The sequence below is a fragment of the Perca flavescens genome, chromosome 18 (genome assembly GCF_004354835.1).
Source record: "Perca flavescens isolate YP-PL-M2 chromosome 18, PFLA_1.0, whole genome shotgun sequence".
Lineage (NCBI taxonomy): Eukaryota > Metazoa > Chordata > Actinopteri > Perciformes > Percidae > Perca > Perca flavescens.
The window spans coordinates 2536052-2562500 of NC_041348.1; the positions used below are offsets into that span (position 1 = coordinate 2536052).

Consider the following 26449-nt stretch of genomic DNA (forward strand, 5'->3'; position numbering starts at 1 on the left):
GTCGTGACTAGGGCTAGGCGATATGGAAAAATCAGATATCATGATATTCTTGATCAAGTACTTAGGGGTTGACAAATTGGTGCTTTAACAAAATATCTTCACACTTAGATTTTCAGATAAATAATAATCAGTCATGTGGACGTAATGTCTTAAGTGGGGAAAAGACAGTCTGGTAAGTTCAGACAAGTACATCATCTGTAATGCAGCCTTTAAAACCAGGAAAAGACACCACTTATGCCATATTACAATATCCAAAATCTAAGATGATATCTAGTCTCATATCACGATATCGATATAATATCGATATATTGCCCAGCTCTAGTCGTGACCCAATCAGAGGGCAAAACGTTGGCGTCGGTGTTTCCAAAGGTCTCCGTTTGCGGCCGTTGAGACTGCAACACAACCCCGCAGATTCCAAACCAGAACGGGTCAGAAGTGTTTCCAAATGTCTCCGGTTTAAAGGCTCGGAAACACCAGAGCAGGGGGAACGAGAGGGGGAAACACCAGAGCAGGTGGAATGAGAGGGGGAACCTCCAGAGCAGGGGGGAACGTAGCAATAGATATTTGTTTTTAAACCAAAAGGTAGCAGTGTAAATGTAGCCTCAGTCCCTCTCTCTGTTAATGCTCGCTCCCAGCCTGGCACTCCATTCCGTTGGCTGTCCCTTTCTATCACGCATCGCTACTGTTGTTGCTGTATTCTCAAGGTCTCACTTGGCACTCCAGGCTTCGCTGGAAATGTTTTTTATCTTGCTTTATGTATTCAGTCCAGCGCTCTGTCACACAAACGCTCCAAATCTCTTAACCCTTTACTGCATGGAATACACTTTAACACATGTTTCTGTTAAATTACAGTAAACAGCTGGCAGTGACAGTCACCAGCATGAAATCTCAAACAGTTTATTACTGTAAAACTATTACAGTACTTGCTTAAGCTTGACAGTATAATACAGTATATAATACAGTAATACTGCCAGCTGTTTGGTTGCCATTATACTGTTAAATTAATGTTCTTACTGTAATCTCTATAAAGTGTACTGTAAAATGTATTAAACTAATGTAGAATATGATCTTAACAGTATAACGCTGCTAGGAGCTAATGATTTAAACATTTTACATTTCCAAATTAAAACCTCTGAAAATTGGTGTATATACGGTGTGTGTATATATATCACACATAACGACTATAGCTCCTCATTTCATTCATCAGAAACATTTCATCAGATATAACGACATGTAAAAATGGTTTCTGTTACCTCAGTGCAATGATGTGTCTTAGAAGGGTAGCTCTTCCTTTTCCTCCTCCTTGTATTTCTCCCTGCTCAGGACCATCATTCATTCACATTAAAGCAGAGCCAGTGAAGGCAGCGAGGAGGGGAGGGGGGGTGTGGCTTGCGGCTTGCTAGCTTATGTGTTAATCGCTGCAGTAATCTCCCGACGCTTGCCAGGCTCGCTCCCTCGTCTCCTCTAAAGTCGTTACCTAGCAGACTAATTAAGAGACAGCCAGACAGTGGCACGTGAGCGCTGACTCTCTGGAGCCCTTTCCTCAGACGGCCCGGCAGAATGACAATGAGACTGCAGTAAAATCTCTCTTCCTAACCTCAGACACACACGCTGAAAGATAAAACCCTATTGATTTCATGTGTTTACAGCCATGGTGGCATCATTTAACATGCTGACTTTACTTGGTACATTATTTAACCCTCCTGTTGTTGTTGTTTCAAAAAGTTTCTATATCAGAAATTTGAGTTTTCTTTCAACCAAAAAAAAAAAGTGACAAATGTCAAAAGATGCCCTAACCGTTTGGGGAAAAAAAGGTTTTAATTTTAAATTTTGACAGAAAAACAAAAAGTTGCTTGGTCAACGAGAAGACATCGCATCTGCAGCTTCACCTTCACACACTGCTCTCAGGGCTTTTTATTACAAAGTGTGTCTGAGCTTGAATGTATCCTGCAGCTACAGTTGACCATGCATTCACCGGAGCAACGGTGGGTTCAATCCATAGCCTGAGGGCACTTCATATTTAGTGCCAACCTCTCTGGTGCTATGCTCTGCTGTTTAGTCAGATGTCAAGAACCTTCTTCCACACAGGGTTCAGATTAGAGTGCGGATGGGGCCGCAATGTTTTATCCGAGCCCGGCCCGCGTCCGACAGAGCAGTAACTGAACCCGACCCGAGCCTGACAGGCATTAAGATATTTCTGACCCGAGCCCGCAGTTAAACTCAAATTTTTTTTCTCATACTAATGACACGTTTGGGCAACAAGCGCACGTTAACACAGGCGCACACCTACATAATAAGCTGTTTTAAAATTTTAAATGTTCAATGCCTTATCGCACTGATGTGACCGACCCGAACCCAAACACCATTTCTAAATATCTGTCTGAACCCGGGCCCAACGGCTACGGGTCCCGACGGGCTCTGTTTGGGTATCCATCCTCTAGTTCAGATCAGTTCAGTAGTAGCACCTCAAATGGAACTCTTTTTTTTTTTTTTTTTTTTTTTTTTTTTTTTTTTTTTTTTTCTTTCTTTATAACCTTTTCTTGTGAAATTGGTTCTACTTGTGAGCGGCGGCCGCCTGCCTGGTCTACATTTCACTATTTCCGAGTCACTAAGTGGTGAGTTGCTAGGCGCTGCAGTAGTGCAGCATGGATAGGCAGCCTGTAGCTGGGAGCGATCTGGAGGGATACAAAGCTCGAGTGTTGGCTGCCTGCCGGTCTGTTTTCCATTCATATTCCCTCTCCAGCACACAGACACACCCCACTTAGCTGCACACACTTTAATACGCTCTCACACACACACACACACACACACACACACACACACACACACACACTTTGTACACATTCACACAGAGTAAACGGAGCACTTCCCCTGATTAAGACCCACCGTAAAGAGATACTAATAAAACATGACTGCATGGGGGCAGACCCCAGAAGGTCCTCTGCTTTTTGATTCAGGTAACACCACTGATGCTCATGTCTTGCATGTGTTTGACCTGTCTGCTTGTTTTCAGTATATGCTTAACTTAAACTTGGGTCTTAGCTTAATTACCGTTAGCGCACTGGTATGTATTTTCTAACTGTTAATCAAAGTTTGTGTTTTCTGTGTTGCAATAAATAGTCGCGTTTGTTCCCGGAATCCTCGAGCCCGAGGACCTCCTCAAAGAACGAATGCAAAAAAAAATAAAAAGAAAGATAAAATGTAAGTATAGAAGGAAACGTTCATTTCTGTCTTCCTCTGCTCAGGACACAAGGTTCGTGTGTTAGCGAGAGGGAGGACCAAGAGGATCTTCTCTGTGATTTGACTCTCCATTCTGACCCCCTGACGCCTGAGGGACTGCCGTGTACCCCCGCTAATGCTGTGGAGGTGCACAGGCACTCGCAGCCAGGTGATGACAAACCTCCCGTACTACTGGGGATGCTAGAAACCTGTGCTAATAAAATGCTGAAATAGAGTTTACCAAGACAATCGCACACAAAGAGCAATATGGCAGGAATCAAAGTGAAGTGAAATGTTTCTTCTTGAACCTTAGGTCTGTCCTGGAGCTATTGATTGTATCAATCAGTATTTGTTTACAGCCTTTCCATTGAACTTATTACCTTTGATCTATATTTTCTTGTTACAGAATTAGAGAATATTGCTTAATATATGTACATTACGATATCATTGATATCTGAAGCAATCATTAGTGTTCATTCGCTTAGTTTTGTGTTAGATCACAAAACGTGTGGTGTTTTTGAAAAGGGTGTGTGTGTCTGTCTGTCTGTCTGGACCTCTCTCTTTAGATTATCTCAATCCAGGTCTGCCTGACGTATAAAGTGTGGCATTTCAGTGATGCTAACAGTCCTCTTGTCTCCCAGACTCTGTGAGGAGCAGTGTTAAAGTCCCTGAGGAGGCTGTCGTTGATGAGGAGGCCATCCTGAGTCTCCTGGAAAACAGCCAGACCTTCCTCCCACTCTCCCAGACATCCAACCATTCGCCCCTGTTAGGTACAAGAGCCACACACAGCTCCGACACACTCACTCTCGTATCCCTTTTAGTGTTTAAACATTTATTTTAAACTAGTCTCGCTTTGCCAGACCTTCCTCCACAGTGCTGCCGAGGGGGGTCTGGCTAGTCCACACAGCATTTCCCGGGATGGGAGAAAAAGGTACTCTGGTTTAGTGGCATTTCTTTAAACCAATCACAATAGTCTTGGGCGGCGTTAAGCGGCGCACAGAGCAACGGTGACGCAAAAATAGCCTTGGGAAGGAACTTGTTTTGGTGCAACGTGTGTACGTTCAAAAGTAGTTTTAGTCATGCAACAGAAAACTCAGATTGGACAGATAGTCTACTGATAGTCCTTACCCTGCAGAGATCTGAGGAGCAGTTAACCATAGTCCTCACAAATCCACCAGAGTTTAGAACGCCAACACAATGAAAGAGGAAGGTGACAGACATCCGGCCGAAAATTAGAGACATCCGGTGGAATTTATTAATTGATAACTTACATTTATGTAAAGCCCTCTCATGTCATTAATTGGCTTATTTGTTGTTCATAATTCTGTTTTTATATTTTCTCAAATGTTCACTTTTCATGATTTATCTCACTGTTTTCTTTCTCATCACACTGTCTCTCATGTCTCATTCTATCAACAGCCTTTTTATCTCTTGCATGGCATCTTAAATGTAGTTATTTTACTTCTTCAATCAAATCACAATATAATCAGTAATTTTAGTAGCAAAATAGAGACTGCAAAGTTATGATACAGCATTTTTTGTCAACTAAATTTATCATTAAATTACTCTGTGTAAGCATTTTCTTGGGGGTGTTTGAAGGAAATGTAGTAAATGCACTGAAAGTGAACTGAATCAAATGCTACGTTACAGTTATTAAGAGCCATGGATCCAGTCAATAACCGTGCATTGTTATTATTTGCACACTGTACTACACAGAACCTTAATGAACGTTGTGTTTCTTCAACCGCATGCTTACAGCCAGGGGAAAAGGCTGCAGATATGAGATGTGATACTTGTTAAGTGATTCCAATGAATTCATTAACCAATAACTCAGTCGATTGGGAACATACAAAGTCATACACATATTGCTAGAACTAACGCCAGTGGTATGTCCATTAAGAAACTAGAAATCATATAAAAAAATGTATAACTTTCTCAACTTAACTTGACTCATATCTATCATGTTTAGACGTTTTCTTTATTACAAAAAAGTTATTCAGGTGCATCCATGGTTACAGACTGCCAATAGCGAATGCAACATGCCTTTTCATATGCTGCGTTCCAGACACAATGTGTGTGACGTCAAAAACTGTAACTGGGAGTACAACCATCTGGTACCAGTTCATGGGGAGTAAGTTACAGGGTTGACCGCCGTTCCAGGGCACTTTCCCCGGTAGAAGGTTGTGAAAACACGGGTTACGGGCTGCCTGGAACTCAGCAATAGATTCACCAAAATATAAAGAAACAACAGTGTCAAGGTGAAGCCCACACCTCACCCCCTACTGAGTCCACGGCAACTTTGTACTTTTGACATCACTAAGCTGAGATTGTCCCACCGGCATGTTCGTATGTCTTTGGAACACATTTACACACACATTGACACATTTCTTCACATTCAGATATTTGTGGTGTGTTGACAAATTGTGGATAAACATATCCCCAATTGACAAATTGATAACGTTTCTCAATAGCTCAGCTCATCCTGAGAATATCAATATAAGGCATGCCTGACTAAGATGTGGTGACTGAAAGCCTGTAAATAAAGGGGGTAAGAAACAAAATGAGATACAAAAAGTCTTCATAGCCTTGATTTAATTAGGGCTGCACGATATGAGGAGCATATCTAATTGTGATTATTTTGGCTGATATTGCGACTGCGATGGGATTCACGACATTGGGAAGGAAGGATCATTTTTCTATCAGGAATCTAATTTTCATTGAAACTCATAAAAAAAATATAATTTTTTTTTTTGCAAGGATGTGTACCAAACAAAGATGTTTTCTTTAGTCTGTAGGATAGGATTTGTAGGCCGGGACATCTCTGCAGCACCACACTACTTAATTCAGAATGGTTTGACACATATTTTGCCTTTAACAAATATTAGATTAGATTCAACTTTATTGTCCTTGTGCAGACTAAAGGTACAAAGACAACGAAATGCAGTTTGCGTCCAACCAGAAGTGCAAAAAAAGCAGAAAAGTGCAATGTGATATAAAAAGTAAGAGCAGAATAAATATGGCTATGTAATATGAACAACATTTACAGATATGTGCAATGTAGTAGCAGTAACATTGCAATTGCGATTAATTGTGCAGCCCTAGACTAAATTGATTGATTTGGGCAAGATTAAAGTTGTTGCTTGCAGCCACGTGATGTAATCTCCTTTTTAAATGCTGTGCTTTTGTTGTCCATGCAGACAGCAGCCAAGACCAGGCCATCATCGATTTGCTGGCAGGACTGGAGAGCGATGGTTTCTGCAGGACCCCCGTCAGGCAGAACTCCCAGTCCCAGTCCCTTCCTGGTGCCGGGAGCTACCACTGCAACAGTGATGAGGAGGAGGCCGGGCCCGAGCTGGACAAGCTAGAGGCCGAGCTCAGCGTGCTAATGTCACAGCGGTGGGACAACCAGCCTCCTGAGAACTCGCCCTCACCAAGGCAAGCTTGTCTCTGTTGTATTTTTAATTTATTTTATTTTAGCACAACTGTGTAGATTACATGGCTACGGAAGAGGATTAGGGCCACTGGTGAACATTTTATTTCAGTTCTGAGTTTAAACTCAGAATTCTGAGATTAAAGTCAGAAGACTGAGAAAAAAATAATAATTCTGATTTAAAATGTTCCATGTGGCCCTATCTTCTTCCGTACAAGACTTACATCAGAACAATATCTGTTTTATTTTCTCTGCTGTCCATTTTTCTTTTTCAAACATAAAGACAACAGGAACTTAATACAGTTTGGGAGAGGTAAGTTATAGAGAGCAGAGTGTTTGTCTCTGTTGTATTTAAGTAAAATCGACTAAAATTTAGTTTTATAGAACAATCGGCTAGGTGTTCATTTAATACACATTTTGTCCCCCTTTTGCAGTGTTATCTGAATCAGAAACCGCTCAATTTAATAACAAATGTAGGCAAAATATAAGCATTACAAATGGAACACAAAGGAGTGTTTAAAGTGCTAAAACCTGCCTCCATGATGTGTGCAGATGAGACTAGAGCTGGATATCAAATCGATTGTCAAGACTGAAAGCTGCCATTGAATGTCTGGTCACATTTACAATCCTGTTTACTTATTCTGTGATCAGAAAGGTTTTCATTTGACTACCAATTTTGGCTGCTCGTAATTACACATTGGAGAGATTTGGTTTCTAATAGTGAATGTATATTTTTGAAAATATTGACAGCAACAACTTTAACACAAAGCAAGATGAAAAATATGGACCTGAAGATTTCTGCAGACAGAAACCTGCATGTCAAACTGATATGGCAGTATCCTATAAACACAAATTATTTAGGCAAATCATTGGTAAAAAAAAAAAATATTATTCAAAATTATCCATTCTAGGGAAAAGAATCGATTTTACAAAAGACACGATACATACGGTTTTCGATTATTTTTTTCCCCCACCCCTTATTCTTATAGTGAATAAACTGGGGTGATTAACATTGGGCTCAGTCTGAGTCTCTGCCCAGTTTAGGAAAGAGTAATGGAAGTACCAAGCAATGCAAACTGTGCGCTCGTGCACGAGCCAGCAGCCGCTCAGCCGTCAGATGAAGGTTGTCCACGGTGAGCGGTGCCTGTGCGCTGTTTAATCCGTGTTCCCGTCATCCCTGTGTGTGCAGGCCGGGTGTGAAGGAGCCCGAGGACTGCTCCAGTGACGAGCAGCAGGAGTCCTCTGACGAAGACATGGAGTGGAGCGGGAATAACTCTCTGTTCGCCAACCTGTCCATCCCCCAGCTTGACGGGGCCGCAGACGAGAGCAGCGGTGAGTCATCGCATGCTGAGACGGCACTTAAATGTCCGTTTGCTCTGACGCTTATCTTACATCTCCAGCTGATGTAACAGCAAAGATAGCAGAGAACACATCTGACAGCAGCGATCAATAACGGTCTCAGTTGACACCCGGTTTTGGCTGTACGATCTAATTTCATTATGTGGGAGCTGGGATTCAACACAGTGCAAGACACGGGGATGTGTATTTGATAGGGCTGTACCAAACGCCATTTTTTTAAGCTTCAAAGCTTCTATGTTCAATATTCAACAGCGAATATTCAAAGCTTGGCGGGGTCGGGGTCAAAATATTTGAGAAAGGCGAAGCACTGCTCCTTGGGCGGAGTGATTAGCTTAACACTTGAAAAGAACCGTTGTTACTCTCTGCTCCTCACCGCGGGGCTTCCCAGGTTCTGCGAGCAAATCACACCGCAAAAGTAGCAGAAGTAGCCGTGCTTCGCCTTCTGAGAATATAGTTCCCAGTATGTAGACAGTTAGAAGATGGCTGTGTCTCATGTGACCTTGTTATTTGTACACGCTGTGAAAATGTTGGCGTTATTTTGTCACTTATTGGGAGCAGTAGGCTAGATGGAGCCGGTTACCTCCAGGATCTGTGCTAAGCTAGGCTATATGGAGCCGGTTACCTCCAGGATCTGTGCTAAGCTAGGCTAGATGGAGCCGGTTACCTCCAGGATCTGTGCTAAGCTATGCTGGATTGAGCCGGTTACCTCCAGGATCTGTGCTAAGCTAGGCTAGCGGTGGGGGCGTCAGACAGAGTTAGGACATGCACGGAGATGAGAAGGGTATGTATGAACTTATCTAACGGTGGGATACGGTGAATAAGACAAAGTCCCAATAAGTCGGCGTGTTCTTTTAATACAACTAGAGCTGTCTTTGAACAGCAACCAATGAGGTGCAAGCTTCCTTAACACCTAACACTTAGGATGAGAGAGATAAAGGACAAGAATATAAAACATCCTCTGCTTTAAATGTCAGACCTGGGAACAGACGGAGGAAATGGTCTGCAGTCTAATTAGTACCACTGGAGCCAGTTTCTAATTACAGCAGATTTTCTGGGGCTGTATTTACAAAGGCTCTTATCCCATGCTAGTTGACTAAAAAGAGGAATAAAAAAAATCATCTCTTCGAAATTGATATTAATGCCTTAATAAAAAAATTTAGAAAAAATCCAACCTTTTAAGGACACCAATTTTCTTTGTGAATGAATAATGTATTGTAAATAAATTAATGTTCTTCCTTAAAATACAGGGGGCATAAGTAAGTACACGCCTATGTTAAATTCCCATAGAGACAGGCAGATGTTTATTTTTAAAGGCCAGTTATTTCATGAATCCAGGATACTATGCATCCTGACACAGTTCCTTTGGCCTTTGGAATTAAAAAAATTTTATTTCTCTTTTTAGTCAACTTTATCATAAACTTATGATAACCACTGTAGTTGGAGATTCATTATTGTGACTTTATGAATTGTCTGAAAAGCATCTTTGGTTTGATGATTGATTGTGTCAGACTGCTGAGGCTGAGGTCATCAGCACTGCAAACTGTATTTTTCCAGTGTCCAAGTAGCATAGAATTGTGCAAGCCTTCATCTCCGGTGTTAATGGATTAGTTTGATTTGTTAGTGAGCTGACTGCAACCTTATTGAATGGCCGCTGTCAAAGTAGAGCATGGTTTTCAAATTTCTTACTCACTGAAACACATTACCTGGAGCACATCACAGACTGTTATTAGGACTGCAACTACAGTCTTCGAGTCCTTTTCACCTCTAAATTCTCTGTCCGAGGAGCTACTTTTATTGCTACAATGTTTTCTTTTAAAACAAAAACTAAGGAGCCTTACTGACACCTCAAATATTTTCTTTAATTATTAATAAATCTAAAGTTTTTAAAAGATCATTTAATCTTGATTTGAAGAGAAATACGTAATTGTTTACAAATTAGAGATTTCACATGCCTTTTCTGTTGTATCCATAGATTCATCCTTAACGGACAGTGGCTCCAGGACCCAGTCTTCTCTCATAGTCACAGAAAAGATGCTCGGGAAAAAAAATCCCTTCTCCGCGGAGACGGTTCACCTGGAGCCACCTTCTCCAGCGAAGATCCTTCTTGAGTGCAAGCACCCTGAGCACAGACCAGTTAATGTGCTTGACAAGGAGAAACCACTCGACATGCACTTTCAATCAAAAAGCAGCCAGGACAGTTCAACAGGGTTCAAGTTTAATAAAGAAATCCCCTACATCCCGCCAGTCAAACATCCCATCCCCTGCAAGTTACCCAATCACCCTGAGGTGTCTCCCATCTGCGTAGACAAACAAGACATACGACCCATGTACACCTATGACCAGAAAACCTCCATAGCTTTGGATAAGACAGACCTAGAAAGTTTCCCATTTGGTAACGGAAAGGTAACCAAAAACGGGAAGTACAGCAGCATAAAGAATGTAGAAACAAACTGTCTGTCAATTCTTCAGAATCACAGGACCTTCTCTCTCTGTTACTCAGAGCTGAGAAACTGCACAGCTAAGACAGAGCTGGAGCTGAGCCAGAAGGACTGTAAAAGCCCCATCCTGAGGAACATCTCCTCAGCCCCGTCACCCATGGTAGAGAATGAGTTTCTTGATCCTCAGCAGGAAGAAATGGGCCAGGACAGTGAGGAGGGAGATGTTGGTGAACTCAAAATCAGGTACGAGGACTATCAGGAAAATAAGACTGACAGGACAATAGTGGCCCAGCAGGAAGCGCATTACAAGTTCTTCCCCAGTGTCATCCTCTCCAACTGTCTGAGTAGGAAGAAAGCTGGGAGCAAAAAGCTGGCTGATCCCTGCAGCAAGCTTGAACAGGCCCAGCCTCGTAGATCTAGCCTAAAAGTGTGTAAAAAAAGGTTGGGAATGGCAGGGCAGAGAAACAAATTAAACACAGTTGAAAGCTCCACCTCTGACAGCCAGGTTTACACCGGCCTCACCTCAACCACACCTGCTTGTCCAGTGACATCAGACACAGAGATGCCAGCTTTGGAGGATAAGTTAATAAAAGAGTCTGAGCCAATTCAAAATGGGCCAATAAAAGAGGGAGAGCCAATCACAGAGAAGGAGCCAGAAAGTGAGGAGAGGTCTGTAAATGAACAGACAGAACCACTTTCAGAGCCCCCGGCCACCTCCGCTGCCATTTTTTCTGAAGGAGCTAAAGACTCCGCAGAGGAAAGGTTAAGCCCATTACACGATTTATCAGCTAAAGTCACCTGTACTAAACCTTCAGCACTGCCTGGTAGTAAATACACCCTGAGGGCCAAACGGAAGATGATCTATGACAGCGAGGATGGAGAATACTTAGGTGTCCCTCATTCTAAGACTCCAGCCTCCGTCAAAGAAAGGTTGAAGGACCCCAATGTCCCCAGTGGGCAGGAAGTAAAATACCAGAAACGTCGTAAGAAGGAACCCCCTATCATCATCAAGTACATAATTATCAACCGGTTCAAAGGACAGAAAAACATGCTGGTGAAGATGTCCAAAGTGAATGCAGAGGAGCAGTTGGTGTTGCTGACACCAGACAAGCTACAGCAGTACAATCAACTAGCCCCTCTTAAGGATTTCTGGCCCAAGGTGCCAGAATCCACTGCTGCCAAGTTCCCCATAACTGAGCCAAAGGTCAAAAAACAGCCCAAAAGAAAGGCAAAGGTCAGCCCCACAAATAAGAAAACAGTCGGCAACTCCTCAAAACCTCAAGTAAGGCAGGGTGTTAGGGTCAGAAGGACTAAAGGCTGCCAGAGAGGCCCAATTCTACCCTCTTTACCACCCCCTCGGCCATGTTACTGTGAGCTTACTGATGACCATGACATTGAGTATACTGATGTCATGGAACAGTTGGGCTACCTCTCTGATAGATCCCCAAGCCCCACACACTCAACACCCCCTCGTTGTTGGTCACCAAGTGACCCTCTAATGGACAGCATGAGTTCAGAACACATGATAAACCCACTCAGTGACCCATGTCTTAGTTCTGCTTTTCACAAGCCACACGCAGTGTCTTCAACCAAAGGAGCACAAAAGAAGTGTCAAACTGCCAAACCGAAGAAATCCACAGACACTAAAAGGAAAGTAGGCAGGTCTGTTACTAAGCCTCGGGACGACAAGAATCCCAAAAAAGAGAAATTAAGACAAAGGAGTGGTGCTGCTCCAATACAGAGGAAGAAGGCTAAAGATGCAGCTGAAGGCACCGTCAACAGTTCTACAACCACCACAAGACCTCGAAAGTCTCGCAAAAAGAAGACTGAGGAACCCAAAAGCCATGACTCAAGTAAAGACACCTCCCAGCTCCTTTTCCCAGAGGACGAGTTACCCCCTTCCCAGAGTTTCTCTCAATACGTCCCTCCATTTCAGCGGCCAGTGAGCACAGATGGCAACAGCCGTGGCAGTTCCCAGCCCGCATCAATATTAGCCTCTAACTCAGCAGACCAGTCTATACAACCGAAGGTTGAGGACTGTGAGACATCCATCATGGAGGTCAACCAAAGCTTTTCATCACCGGTTCAGCTGAAGCAACAAGGTTGCCAGACCACTGTAGTAAAGGCTGAGGCTTCACAAGAGGAGTGCACGGCTCCTCCACCTCCTTTGGCTGGTAGACCCTTACTGGAAAACAGTAAAGACTCCCAATTAGTAGCAGCCTTCCCACACTCGGGCCCTAAAAACGGGGAGCTCCCCACTCTCTATGAGACCCCCTCTGGCTTGACTGTCCTCAAGCAGCTTCTCCAGAAAAGGCAGCAGGGACAGGCTCTTCCTCTACAAGTGGTCGGCACAGACAGCCACTTCACTGCCATAGCTCAGGCCACAGTGCTACTGGATCCCACAACTAAGCCAGCTAATCCCAAAAGAGCTCCCTCCACCGCTCCACGGAAACCCAGGGCCCCAAAATCTACTCCCAAGGACAAAAAGCCCAGAATCAGGAAAGGCAAGACAAGCAGCACCCAGCCAAATCTATCAGTGAAGCAGGAGGGCAACATGGCGGATGATTGCCCCCTCTTTCTGTCAGACCCAGGCCTGGACAGCTGCAACTTCATAGAGGACAGCTTGTCACCAGAGCTCCCACACAACTATGCCTTTGATATAAATGCCATTGATCAGACGGAGTTCTCCAGCCCGTACAGCAGCAGTCAGTTTGTCCTGACTGATAAACATTTACCAGTTAAGTTCCTGAGTGATGTCAACCAGGAAGCTGTATCCGCTCCAGCACTGGGCTTTGAGAAGAAACGTGATAGGCTGTTTGATTCTGGGGAGGAGCTTCAAAGAGGCTGTGACTGGCACAAAGATGGGCCTGTCAGCCCTGACCTCTTTGATAGACCCAAGAACGGGGAGTCTGAATCAAATCACCTCGCATTCCTCGACTCAGAGAAAATCCAAAGCAGAGAATGGGACTTCTCTTTAGGTAAAGCCCATACACTGAGCCCCTTTCAAGACTTTCACTGTGAGAGAAAAGAGCTGCTCTTTTCCGTCTTCGATCCTGTCCTGCCTTTGCCTTTAAGCTCTGCGTCATTCGTCGACCACGAGGGCTCACCAACAGGAGAGCTTCTGGAGGGCATTGATGGACTATCGTCCAGTAGCTCTCCGCGCTCCATCAGCTCACTATCCCAGGTGAGGGCAAGCCAGCTGCTGCGGGGAGCGGGAGGCGGAGCCCACATTCTCAAGCCCCTCATGTCTCCTCCAAGCCGGGAGGAGATCCTCAGCACTCTGCTGCACTTGGAGATGTCAGAGGCCACCTTCCAGGAGCCCTTCTGCAGCAACCCCTCTGATGTGCCAGGGAAACCAATGTAAGACTATTTGCACCAACGCCACAAGCTGAAGTAATATTTATATTTAAGGTATATTGCATATGACTAAGCTGTGTGTTGACTAAATGTACAAATGCATCTGAAAAGCCTCCCGTGTAAGAAAAGGAGCCTGACCAATACATCAGCATGGCTTACATTATCATTGTCGATTTTAGCGTCGCATATATTTTGGCACATAAGTTAGTGGTTACTTAATTAACCCTAACCCTGTGGAGTTTTTGAACACTAATAGTGTTATGGAACAATGTCTTTACAGGCGGCTTTCCATTTTGCTTACATCTCCACACGCACACCTGCAAGCATGCATGTGCAGTTGGTGCCGCAGAGAAACGTAGCCATGTGCAAACAAAAGCAGTGAAGGAGAAGACTGCAAGCTAGTAAACAAGAATGTAAACAATTAAGCTTTCACAATATGCCCCAAAAAATAGCTTTGTAAATGTATTATGAGGAAGGTCATGCATTCAACAGTTTGTTAGACCTCTAGGAAACACATAATACACTGAATGCAAGGAACCTTTGCAGTGTGGAAATGCTTGTGTTCTAGAAGCAGTGTTGCCTTTACGTAGTTCATTTTTCAGCTGTAAAATGTACTGCTCAGTACATATCTGGTCACACATCTTAAAGGAGAATTCCAGTCGATTTCAACCCGTAGCTCTGTTGTTTGTAAATCAGGAGTACTGTCAGTAGCGAGAAAAACGAAAACAAACGGTGCCGCCTACACAGAGTTATCCTCCTGCTAGATTTTGTACCCAGCAGTCTTAAACAAGGCTTAAACAGGGCAAGTTTTAAATGTGTTTTTAGCCTCTAAACGTGTTTGAAATGCCATTACTAGTGCTTAGCCATGTGCAGTTATTCCTTACGAGGGAACACAGCGAATTTGACGGCAGTAGATGTGACAGAAAGGCATAAAAGTTGTTAATCCTTACCTCTGTTTATGTACTGCTTTCCGGTCAAGTCCTCAACAATCGAGTGCCGATCTCATACAATCCAATAATCCAAAATGTATTTTTTCCACAAAAAAACGATTTGCCGAGGTCCTGTCCATAGTAATGAGCATGTATCAACAGTCTGTAATCTGACACCGCAGTGAAGCGGAGCTGACCTACAGTTCAAGAGTTCAGGAGCTTATTTGCATAGGTAACCTAGCAACGGCGGAGCCTGCCTGTTGGCAGAAGCAGCTGACAGACGGAGCTTGGAGTTAGATCAGGACTAATATGAGAAAATGGTTCGAGTTTGTGCCTTTCCAAAATTACGGCAACCAAATGAAGAGATATTTGAGCTTGAGCTTTCACCGTCTACAACCTCCGCAGCCGGGAGATTTTACCGTTAGGGCTGGTTGCACTTGATGCGGGTACATGGTGGTGCTCGTGTGGATACTGTATCGCAATGACCACCGAGGAAGAAAGCCTGTGCTGTAAGGATACAGCCTGGTCTGGACGGGTCAACGGACATTGTTTCGCCCATACAGAGGTTTCCCCATCTGATCTATAAGGATGATCTAACCGGACAGATCTGATGGCCAGCTGTCTAATGAGTGAGTACAACAGGCTTTCGTGACTCTGTCTAGCTTAGGTAAATTTGTTTTTAGTTGTATACACATTCAAAACACTAATCAAAACACACCTCTTCAGATTAGCTTTCCACATAAAATAATCTTACATTTCTCACCTGATAGTTACTGTTTTTATTGTTTTTAATTGCTTCTAAATATGCTTGTTGTATGTGTTGGTTTTATTGCTTATCTGTTTTTAATGTGATATATGTGCTGGTTTTCACTGTAAAGTGTCTTTGAGTATGATGAAAAGCCCTCTATAAATGAAATGTATTATTATTTATTATAAATAAATGCCTCACTTCTTTAGTGAAATAACAAAAGCTCGCCCCTCCCCCACACACACAATTAATGTAAAGTATGTACAGTACAGTGTGTGGTTTTATACATAATCATGCTGCAGCATAGTCTGAAGTGTACCAAGAAAAAATAGTTCAGTACTCTTTTCCTAGGCCTAGAACATGCTCTTATAATGTGACCTGGCTTGAGCAACAAGTTCACTCTTATCCAGCAGAGGAACTGGGGCTATGTTACAAAGAAGTCGCCTTCTTCTCAGTCCATGACGGGGTAAGGGCTTTTTTCTTCTGTGGACTTGAAATAACTATTTTGAAACTGGCTGGATGACCAGCTTGACGACTTCTTGGGAGTTGACTGTGGCACTGCAGCTATTCTGTCTCTATGTCACTGGATGGTGTCCCCTAAATAAGTAAGAAGGAGAAAGAGCATTGTAGTCACTCAATGGCCAAAACCGTAACATTGAGGATGAATCTATCATAATCAGTGTTGGGTGTAAGGCAATTACAGTAATATATACATTTTTGCTGTAACGCAGTAGTATAACTCATTACTAATTACATATCGGTAATATCATACACGGGTCTCCGTAACGGGAGTTACAACATTTAGTGTTTTTTTTTTTCTTTTCTTCAAGAATTCAACACCGTAAAACATTTCTTCACAGAAAAAAAAGTGAGAATTACAATAGCCTTGGAAAGTATAAATCATAAAGACGTTACCTCCAATTTGTCTGCAGCTGGTCTTTTCGCTTTAGGAATGGCATTTTCCTTCAGATACCGGGACTTGACGCTCTTTTCGGTGAAGTCAATGTTCGCTGCAAACACGGTAATCTCTCTTATGTAGCTAACGTTATCAAGGGAGCTGAAGTGCAACCAGCCATAACGGTAAAATCTCCCGGCTGCGGAGGTTGTAGACGGTGAAAGCTCAAATATCTCTTCATTTGGTTGCCGTAATTTTGGAAAGGCACAAACTCGAACCATTTTCTCATATTAGTCCTGATCTAACTCCAAGCTCCGTCTGTCAGCTGCTTCTGCCAACAGGCAGGCTCCGCCGTTGCTAGGTTACCTATGCAAATGAGCTCCTGAACTCTTGAACTGTAGGTCAGCTCCGCTTCACTGCGGTGTCAGGTTACAGACTGTTGATACATGCTCATTACTATGGACAGGACCTCGGCAAATCGTTTTTTTGTGGAAAAAATACATTTTGGATTATTGGATTGTATGAGATCGGCACTCGATTGTTGAGGACTTGACCGGAAAGCAGTACATAAACAGAGGTAAGGATTAACACAACTTTTATGCTTTTCTGTCACATCTACTGCCGTCAAATTCGCTGTGTTCCCTCGTAAGGAATAACTGCACATGGCTAAGCACTAGTAATGGCATTTCAAACACGTTTAGAGGCTAAAAACACGTTTAAAACTTGCCCTGTTTAAGCCTTGTTTAAGACTGTTGGGTGCAAAATCTAGCAGGAGGATAACTCGGTGTAGGCGGCACCGTTTGTTTTCGTTTTTCTCGCTACTGACAGTACTCCTGATTTACAAACAACAGAGCTACAGGTTGAAATCGACCGGAATTCTCCTTTAATGAAATGTGAATAAGTCAAATAACCCCTTTCCCGTGTCTCCTTTCTAGGGAGGTTGGCGGCCGTAAGTTAACGGTGCGTACTAGGCTGGCTAAGGAGCTTGCAGAGTTCAGTGGAGATCTGTCTTTGGAGGGCCTGCATTTCTGGAAAACTGCCTTCTCTGCCATGACACACCCTGCCATCAATATTACCTCATCTTCCCAAGCCCAGGGAGCTGAGGCCTCAGGCGCAAGTAAAGAGCAGGCTGAGCTTCACCAGTCCTCAGCCAGTGACAAGAAGGTCATCCTTCTGCCCTGCAAAAACCCACCAAGCAGAGAGCGTGTGCAGCTGTGGCTGGAAGCCAGGAAACAGTACGAGAGTTTACAAAAAGGGCTGAGAAGGAGGGAGAGCCCACAGAGAACTGAGCAGCCAGCTGCTTCCAGCTGTCCAGTAGTAAAGGTTGAGCTGGCGAAAAGACTCTCTACTATGAGGACCCAGAGGAGAAAGAAATGCAACCTGTCCCTAATCATATCTCCCATGATGAATACAGGCTCTCATTGTAAATCCACAGAGGTGAGTCCAGTTTCAGATGAAGGCGGTGTGGATATTGAGCAGGAGGGTGGAGAAAAAACATGACGATGATGATGAAACCACCTCTCCAGAGTCCCCAGAGCTGCCTACCTGGCAGCAGTCTTGCCAGTCCAGCCCCTTAGGGCCGGATCGGCTCAGTGAAAACAGGCAAAACTCTCCAGAACCACTGTCACTTCGGCACTCGGACTCCCCGGAAAGACTAGGGGACAATCTTAGTCCTTCGCTCCTCAATGTCAGTAACAAGGAAGAGGGGAGGACTAGTCCTCTCATCCTTCACAGCACCCCCTTTTTAAGGAGGAGGCGGAGAAGCAAGGAAGATCTGGAGCCAGTGTGCAGCACGCCCATATCTGGGGGTAAGAAAACAAGCGTTCCATTCTGCCTGTAATCTGTATATGTTATCTGTAATTGAATGTAATAAGGCTGCACGAAATGAGGAAAATATCTAACTGCGATTATTTTGACTGATATTGCGATTCCGATAGGATTAACGGTATTGTAATTTTTGGATCATTATTCTCATTTTCATTGAAAAATATTAAAATTTAAATAATTCATAGTGTGATTTATGCGAGGATCTGTATCAAAAATATTTTTTTCTTTAGTCTGTAGGATATGATTTGTTGACTGGGACGTATCTGTAGCACCACAATAATTCAGAATGGTTTGACACGTTTTGCCTTTAAGAAATATTGCAATTTGGATATTGCACTGGTCCATCTTGCGATTTCGATAAAATTGCGATTAATTGTGCAGCCCTAGAATGCATCATAGCTAACTTTTTTGTGAGTCATCGTTACTCATCTTTGTTCTTATTCCTGCTGCAGAGGATGCAGTTTCTCAGAGACTCCAGCAGAGAAGGAGAAGCCAAGCGGACCCACTGAGAAGAGTGTTACTGACCACACAGATGAAGGTCAGACCACAAGTGTTGATTTTTTTTTTTAGACCTCTCACCACATCAAAGACCACAGTCCACCCTGGTTAGGGAAACAGCTTTAATGCCAGGGTCGAGCTGTGCACGGAGAGTGTCGTATGTACCTGATATTATGCCTCCAGTTTGTTGCCCTGAATTAAGTCGGTCCCTCTTCAGTTGTTTGAATTTGGCCTCAATTGGAGTTACTGTTCATTTGATGTGCCTGTGTTGTCTTGTTCATTTAGATGTCTCTCATGTGCTCTTTGTCTTCCACAGAACCAGTTTGCTGCTTTGAATGTGCCAAAGAAAGAGAACTCTCAGATTGAAGGGCCCAGCATAGCCAACTCTTACGGCTTCAAAATCAGCATGCAAAACCTGCAGGATGCCAAAGCTCTGCATGAGGTGAGCTGGCACAACCCTTTCTCAGAGTTTGTTTTTGGAAGGTTATATCAGTCAAATATTTAAGGTTGGAGTTAGATAGCGTTTAATTAAATGTGCTTATTGAATCTGAACTCTTGAAGGAACACGCCGACTTATTGGGACTTTAGCTTATCTAAATAGGTTCGTACAGTTTTTAGTGGCAGCCAAGATTTGTTCATTCCCATGTTATTATTGTGCGCATAAAACAAAGTTCACATTGACTATGTTTATGACCTCTAACACATCATACATAAGAAATGAGTAGTATCAAAAACTCTGAATTAAAAAAACCTTTTAAATGCAGTTACTGTATGTAACATTTCCCAATTTGGGATCAATACAAGTCTATCTAATCTAAAAGAAACCCCACAGATTTTTGCTGTTTGTGGACATGGATGTCCATCATTGTCTGATGAGGGAATCAGTGTGGTATTGAGGTTCCCATGCCATGACAAAAAAATCACTACAAAGGGGTGCCATGGTTGGAACAAGTTTGGGAACCACTGCTCCGATGGTCTGTTCACTTATTGGTAGAGTGGTAGTAGAGTTGTCTGGTTATTGGGGCCTGTAGAGAGCACAATAACAAGACAGCAGTGCTGGCCAAAAATGTAGGAGGCTGCTACCTGAATGTTCTACATGGATCTTTGCTAAAAACAAACAAACAAGGAAAGCACAAGGGTTTGATCTGTTAGGTTCAAAGCAAATATGTTGCCAACTGGGAACCAGATCCAAAATGTTACAGGCAATCAGAAGCAAACCACAGCCATATAAGATGTAGACATATTTAGAATTATTGAAGTTGAACTGTCCTGTGTTGATCTATAGGACCTGTAGTTGTGCTCAGCTGCATCTGTGGTTTTGTAGAAGTTCTTTTCTTAGTTTAACAAACACCATTCCCCACAAAACAGTGGGGCTTCAGATAAAAAATTTTCTTTTGACAACACTGATTTTGGTCTTTTCCCCCTCAGGTCCAGTACCTTACACTGATGGCCATGGAACTCCATGCAAGAACCCGAAGGGACCTAGAGCCTGACCCCGAGTTTGACCCCATATGTGCCTTATTCTACTGCCTCAGTTCTGATGCTCCCTTGGCAGACATAGACAGCACCCAGCTGACAGGTGCCATCGTGGTGGACAAAGACTATCAAAGTTGTGACCCAGGTTAAAACTCACTTTAATATAGCACTTCTGAAAAGGAGGATGTTTCTACTTATGTCAGGATCAGACTACACAATATTTTTATCTTTGACGACAGTCACTATGTCATACTAGACAGACATATTGCCAAAAAATCTTGCTGTGTCTTGGACAGACAGAAGAGTGGCCACACTACAAGTATATCACCGACCAGCCCCCAGACCGATAATCGTGTGCTGTTGTGAAGATCACGTGCAAGTTCATAGGTCGACCGTTTTGGTGGAGCAGCAGCCTCTCGAAAACTCACGAAAATCTTCTTTTCGCCATGTTTACATATGTTCGCCAGAGAGCGCTCTCTCTTCCTATTGGTCAATGTCAAGGAACACGTCGTAGAACATGTCACACTTGGCAAAAAAAGACAAACAATTCTGACATGCTAGACTGTCTGCATCGTGGTCGTGAAGCGTTCCAGACATTAGATTGCTGATCTTTGATCATGTCACACTACAAGTGGTGAAGACACACATTTGTCGGTCCTGACCCTCATTATCGGACACAACTTTGAACGTTTGTCTGCGACGTGTCTGTCGGGTCCAAATCGGGCTGAATTTGTGTAGTCTGATCCTGGCATAAGACTGATACTAAGACTAAGCAACCGCAGCATTGTTTACATGGGTCGTTCATAGTCACTCGATCAGTGCCGATGTACAGTCAGGCTGATGAATCTGCCCCCAGCAGGTCACAGAGGAGCCGCGCCCCTGCTGGTCAGGTCGGGCGTCTCCGGGCTGCAGGTGACGTACGCCGCTGATGAGAAGGTGCTGTTTCAGGAGCTGATCGCCATCATGAGGTGTGTGTGTGTGTGTGTGTGTGTGTGTGTGTGTGTGTGTGTGTGTGTGTGTGTGTGTGTGTGTGTGTATGTATGTATATGTATGTATATGTATGTATGTTTGTTGGTACAGCTCCTTTATACACTGCCCCTCTAGCACAATAATTGAATGGGTAGCTGCCACTTTAGTTGCGGAACGTCTGCGGATCTGCTCCAGAACGGCGGCGGAATCAGTAGGTTTCCATTAAAGTCAGTGTGTGTATTTCCACTGACTCACTCCGTCCCATCAACTCTCCGGAGCAGATACGCAGAGCTTCTATTTTTGCCAGACGCCGGAGAGCTCCGCAGCAATTCAGCACACGGCAGATAGTGCAGGACAGGAAGTTGAGCACAGAGACAAAATAAACATCCGGTTAATTTTCTAAATAAAACACACCGTGCTCACGGCGGATCATATTTCCCTACACTACACCTTGAAAACACAGCACACAGTCGTTTCCCCTCTACTCCTCTGGATGGAAACTGACAGTTGTTGGTGTTGTACCTGAATTTGCGACATCTCGTGTGTCCTCGTGACTTCAGCTGTCAGTCATGGCCGCAGCCGTTACACAACAAATCCGGACCTGGTGGGTATTGACAGAGTGCGGAGCACGGAGCCGACACACAGCGGAGCCGGTCCGCAGACGTTCTGCATTCGGTGGAAATCCCCAGTTAGTCTCGCATTGCCAGACCTTACTCCACATATAAATTAAAAAAACCTGCTTCAAAATGATTGTCTTGGGTGGCGCTAAGCTCCAGGCACAGCGATGGTGCCACTGCCGAATATTCTCTAGAAGGAACTTGTTTTGATGGAACATTTGCACCCTGCAAAAGAAAACACCACATACAATATTAAATGAAGTTCACTGTATTACTGTACGATACAGTAACGTGGGCTATTTTTTGGGGGGGCTTTTCTGCCTTTAATTGATTGGACAGCTCAGATATGAGAGGGGGAAAGACATGCAGGAAAGTGCCGCAGGTTGGATTTGAACCCTGGAATAAATCTCTATGTATGGGCGCACGCTCTACCAGGTGAGCTACCCGGCGCTATTTAAATTAGTGGGATACATGCATAAAAACGTAATTTGCTATTTCAGTGTATCGCAGTGTGTGGTTTAACCATTCCCGCCAATCACTCCTAAAATGTTGGCATTTGCAGGATGGCTCTCCATCTATCGTTGCCAATGAATGTTTCTGGTGATCCGTAAGCTAGCACATCCCAGTTAGATAGAAAATGCCGTAAACGTATTCTTTGTAAATCTTTACAGTCATTTGCTGAAAGAACCAAGCAGGCCTGCCCTATTGCACAATCCACATTTTCTTCAAAACTTGCCATTCACAGCGTGTAGCTGTCTAGCTCAGAGTTTGTAGTTGTTTCCCGTGGCGAAGCGATTTTGAGAACAGCAACACACAGAGAACAGAAGGTAGGGGTGCATGATATATCAACTCAATAACGTTATCGCGATATCACATTGCGCAATATTGTATAGAAAGTGTCGCGATAAGTATGCAATATTTTTTTTTATATTTATTGTATTGTAATATGTCCTGTTCTGTAGACATGCTCTTTATTGTTTTTATACTGTACAACAGTAAAACATGTCCTGTTCTGTAGACATGGTCGTTCATTATTTATTCATGTTTTGTTGGGCATTTCTGCCTTTAGAGAGAGAGAGAGAGAGAGAGAGAGAGAGAGAGAGAGAGAGAGAGAGAGAGAGAGCCGTCACAGGTCGGACTCGAACCCTGGACCTTCTGCGTCGAGGAATAAACCTCTGCATATGTGCGCCCGCTCTACCAACTGAGCTCACCGGCCACACTATTTATTCATGTTTTACCAGTCCAATATGACCTTGTGTTGTAAGAAAAGTTGTTTTATTTGTTATGAATCTATTTTGATGCGTTTTGTAATTTTACATATGTTTAAAAATATCAAAATTAATATCGATATTGCAATATTCATAATCAATATTGCAATATCACATATTGTCAATATCGTGCAACCCTAGCGGAAGGTCAGAGGGAAAGCCTGACCTCACACGCCGGATGTCACACTTTATCCTGGCAATGTACTTCCGTTGCAACAGACTACTGCGTTGTTAATGGCAAATATGCAGTTCTGGGGATAAAGCTTCACTCTCTGAAGCAGAATTTTGAGTTGATTTTATTTCCTTCCTTTTTTCTTTTTTTATATTTTTAAACAAAAAATCCCAAGCTCATAACTTGAGGCAAAGAAGGAAAGTAATATATCTTAGTATTTATAGCATTGTTTAAGTTGGGAAATACTAACCTAAACAACAACTGTATGTTTGTGTGTTCTCTCAGGTTTGACCCAGACATCCTGGTGGCGTATGAGGTGCAGATGCGTTCCTGGGGCTACCTCCTCCAGCGGGCTGCAGCGCTCGGAGTGGACCTGTGTCAGCAGCTGTCACGAGTGCCAGGTACAGCTGGGGCGGTTGCTCTTCTAGTAGTCAATGTGCAAGTGTAAGGAATCGATCAGAGTTCAAAGGTGATCTATTGTATGTCCAAGTATTGATTAGTGTGGGTAGGCAATTTTTCTTAAAAGAAATAATTAAATTCCATATTAAATTTTATTTGTAGGGTAAAATCACAACAGGCGTTATCTCAGGACACGTTACAGATAGAGTAGGTCTAGACCACACTATTATTTACAAAAACCCAACAAATTCCCACGAGCAAGCGTTTGGTGCGACAGTGGCGAGGAAAAACTTTCTTTTTACGGGCAGAAACCTGGGACAGAACCTGGCTCTTGGTGGGCCGCCATCTGCCGCTGCCGGCATATTATTTACCCGTTTTTAAAGCTACACCATTATATTTCAGCACCATCAAATTCTACATTTGGTTGCAGCTCATTGATGGTGTTCAGAAACTCACTTGTGAATTCTGTTGTGATTTAGGGGTACTTTCAGGCACTATAATTTGTATTTCATTGTGCGACCCTGTGTTGTAGATTGAGCTCACTGAAAAAGCACAGACGTTGTACACAGACCTGTGTACAACGCATGGTGGTCGTTAAAAAAGCTGAACTTTTATCACAACACGAAGCAACTTCACATCATTATCCAATGCACTGCGTTTTCCAATCCAATATGTGCACATTCCTGGTAGATGCTATGTAAAGTGAACAGGATAATTCTCTCTGTACTTGTAATTTGCAAAGATTGTTGCTGTTATGCTTTTCCAGAGGTGTAAATATGTCTCTTGCTATGTACTAATATTAACCTCTGTAAACTTTGTTGCCACCTGAAGCCTTTAAACTGTTGCTCAAACTAGGCTTCATCTCTCTAGTACCTGAAGCAACATGCACCCCAAAAACTCATCCCCTTGTGTTTTAACATAGGGGGATTACTTTTTTGTGTGAACATAAATGTAAAAGAATATTGGAGAGTGTATCCTCACCTCGTCGAGAGCTCTCTTTCTCACCTCGGTTCTGACATCAGAATCAATCGAGCTCCAACAAGGATGACAAATGTAAGAAGCACCTGTAAACATTGTTAAAAAAAAAAAAATGTAGTTCTTCTAACTTTAGATGATCTTATGGTCTGTGGGGTACTTGGAACCAGAAGTTTGTCTTTCCCCCTTTAAGTGGCAGTGATTTAAACTAAGCAGTCATGTGGTCTCACACAATATCTGCTAGACTTCACGTGTGGTCAAGGAATGTCCAATACAGATTTCAAAGTAGAGGCTTCCAGGTTAAGCATAATCCTACACATCAGGTAACTACAATAATTTCCTATGAGAAAATGCATGCAATGCATGTCCCACACAGTAAACCCCGGCTGCTGGTCGGCTGTGAAGTTCCTCTCTTTTTAAAGGAAGCTGTGGCACATCGGGCCAAATGCATACATTGACACTGGCGTTTGTTAAAGCTCATAGCTGCATATTAAACAAGTACAGAATTTTGCAAAAGTAATTATCGGTGGATTGGGTAGAGCGATGGGGGACGACCTGCAGCAAAGGGCCACGGGTCCCACTTGAACCTGGGCCGCTGCGGTAAGGACTGAGCCTTACTACATGGGGCGCCCCCGTATATTATATTTTCATATTATGTCAGACTGAAAGTGTGTTAGTGCACTTTTGTGTTCTTCTCTAGCAAGTGTTTGTTTTTGAGCAATCACTTATTTGTGTGTGCGTGCCCGTGCGTGTGTGTGTGTGTGTGTGTGTGTGTGCGTGTGCGTGTGCGTGCAGTAGCTGAATGGAGAGCCTCTGGCGGCTCCCCTCCTCCTCCTCTGTAATTGGCTGTCTGTCTGGCTCTGTGCGTGTCCTCAGGTGACTCCAAAGAGAACCGCTTCGCTGCAGAGAGGGATGAGTACGGCGCCGACACCATGTCTGAGATCAACATCATCGGACGCATCACCCTCAACCTGTGGAGGGTGATGAAGACTGAGGCAGGTGTCCCAGCATGACCCCCCACACACACACAAACACACACACACGCTGTTGTCAGCCATCAACACTCTTAGAGAGTCTTGGAGTGTTAGCTTGTGACCTACTTTCTCTCATTCCTCGAGTCTTTCAGGCAGGATTCTCTGTGTTTTCTGCTGCAGAGGGCATTTGTATTTTATTTCCTTTTACTGAACTATGGGATCAAATCTTTGCATTACTTTCATGCATATTTGCATTATACACACATATTTCAGTGTGTTCAGCCCTTGAGAACCGTTGAAAACGATAGACAACATCAACCAAGGAGTCGGACTGAGTTGAGGAAATGATCCAAGATATTGTTTTAATTTTTTCCTCCAGGCCGCGCTGAACAACTACACTTTTGAGAACGTGGCCTTCCATATCCTCCACCAGCGCTTCCCCCTGTACAGCCCCCGCACGCTGTCCGACTGGTTTGACCACAAGACCCACCTCTACAGGTGTGTGCCAATACCAAACACCTCATCAAAAATGTGAACACTATATATATATATATATATATATATATATATATATATATATATATATATATATATATATGAAAACAAACAATTGGCTTCTGAAAAGTGACTGAAACTTGTGTGTGGGTGTTAGGTGGAAGATGGTGGACCACTACGTGAGCCGTGTTCACGGCACCATGCAGCTGCTTCAGCAGCATGACATCATCGGCAGAACCAGCGAGCTGGCCCGAGTGTTCGGGATTCAGTTCTTTCATGTTCTGACCCGAGGATCACAGGTACCAACATGTACACATATTTGGGACACTCTGATTGGCCCACAGTTGTCTGCACTTGTAGCCTTAAAGCTATCAGAGGGATATGAATGGTTACCCTGGTGACGC

The 26449-nt window shown here is 43.5% G+C and overlaps 1 protein-coding gene across 1 annotated transcript in view; it reads left to right on the forward strand.

Annotated features, from left to right (window-relative positions):
- The window catches only part of rev3l (REV3 like, DNA directed polymerase zeta catalytic subunit), a 113440-nt gene that overhangs the window by 66102 nt on the left and 20889 nt on the right, over positions 1–26449 (forward strand). The window contains 15 exon segments of the mRNA XM_028605067.1: positions 3246–3388; positions 3861–3989; positions 6417–6654; positions 7839–7981; positions 9981–13806; positions 17311–17857; positions 17859–18183; positions 18655–18740; positions 19017–19142; positions 20129–20321; positions 21036–21145; positions 23486–23603; positions 25453–25571; positions 25930–26048; positions 26203–26344. Of these exon segments, the coding sequence (XP_028460868.1) occupies positions 3246–3388; positions 3861–3989; positions 6417–6654; positions 7839–7981; positions 9981–13806; positions 17311–17857; positions 17859–18183; positions 18655–18740; positions 19017–19142; positions 20129–20321; positions 21036–21145; positions 23486–23603; positions 25453–25571; positions 25930–26048; positions 26203–26344 (6364 nt within the window).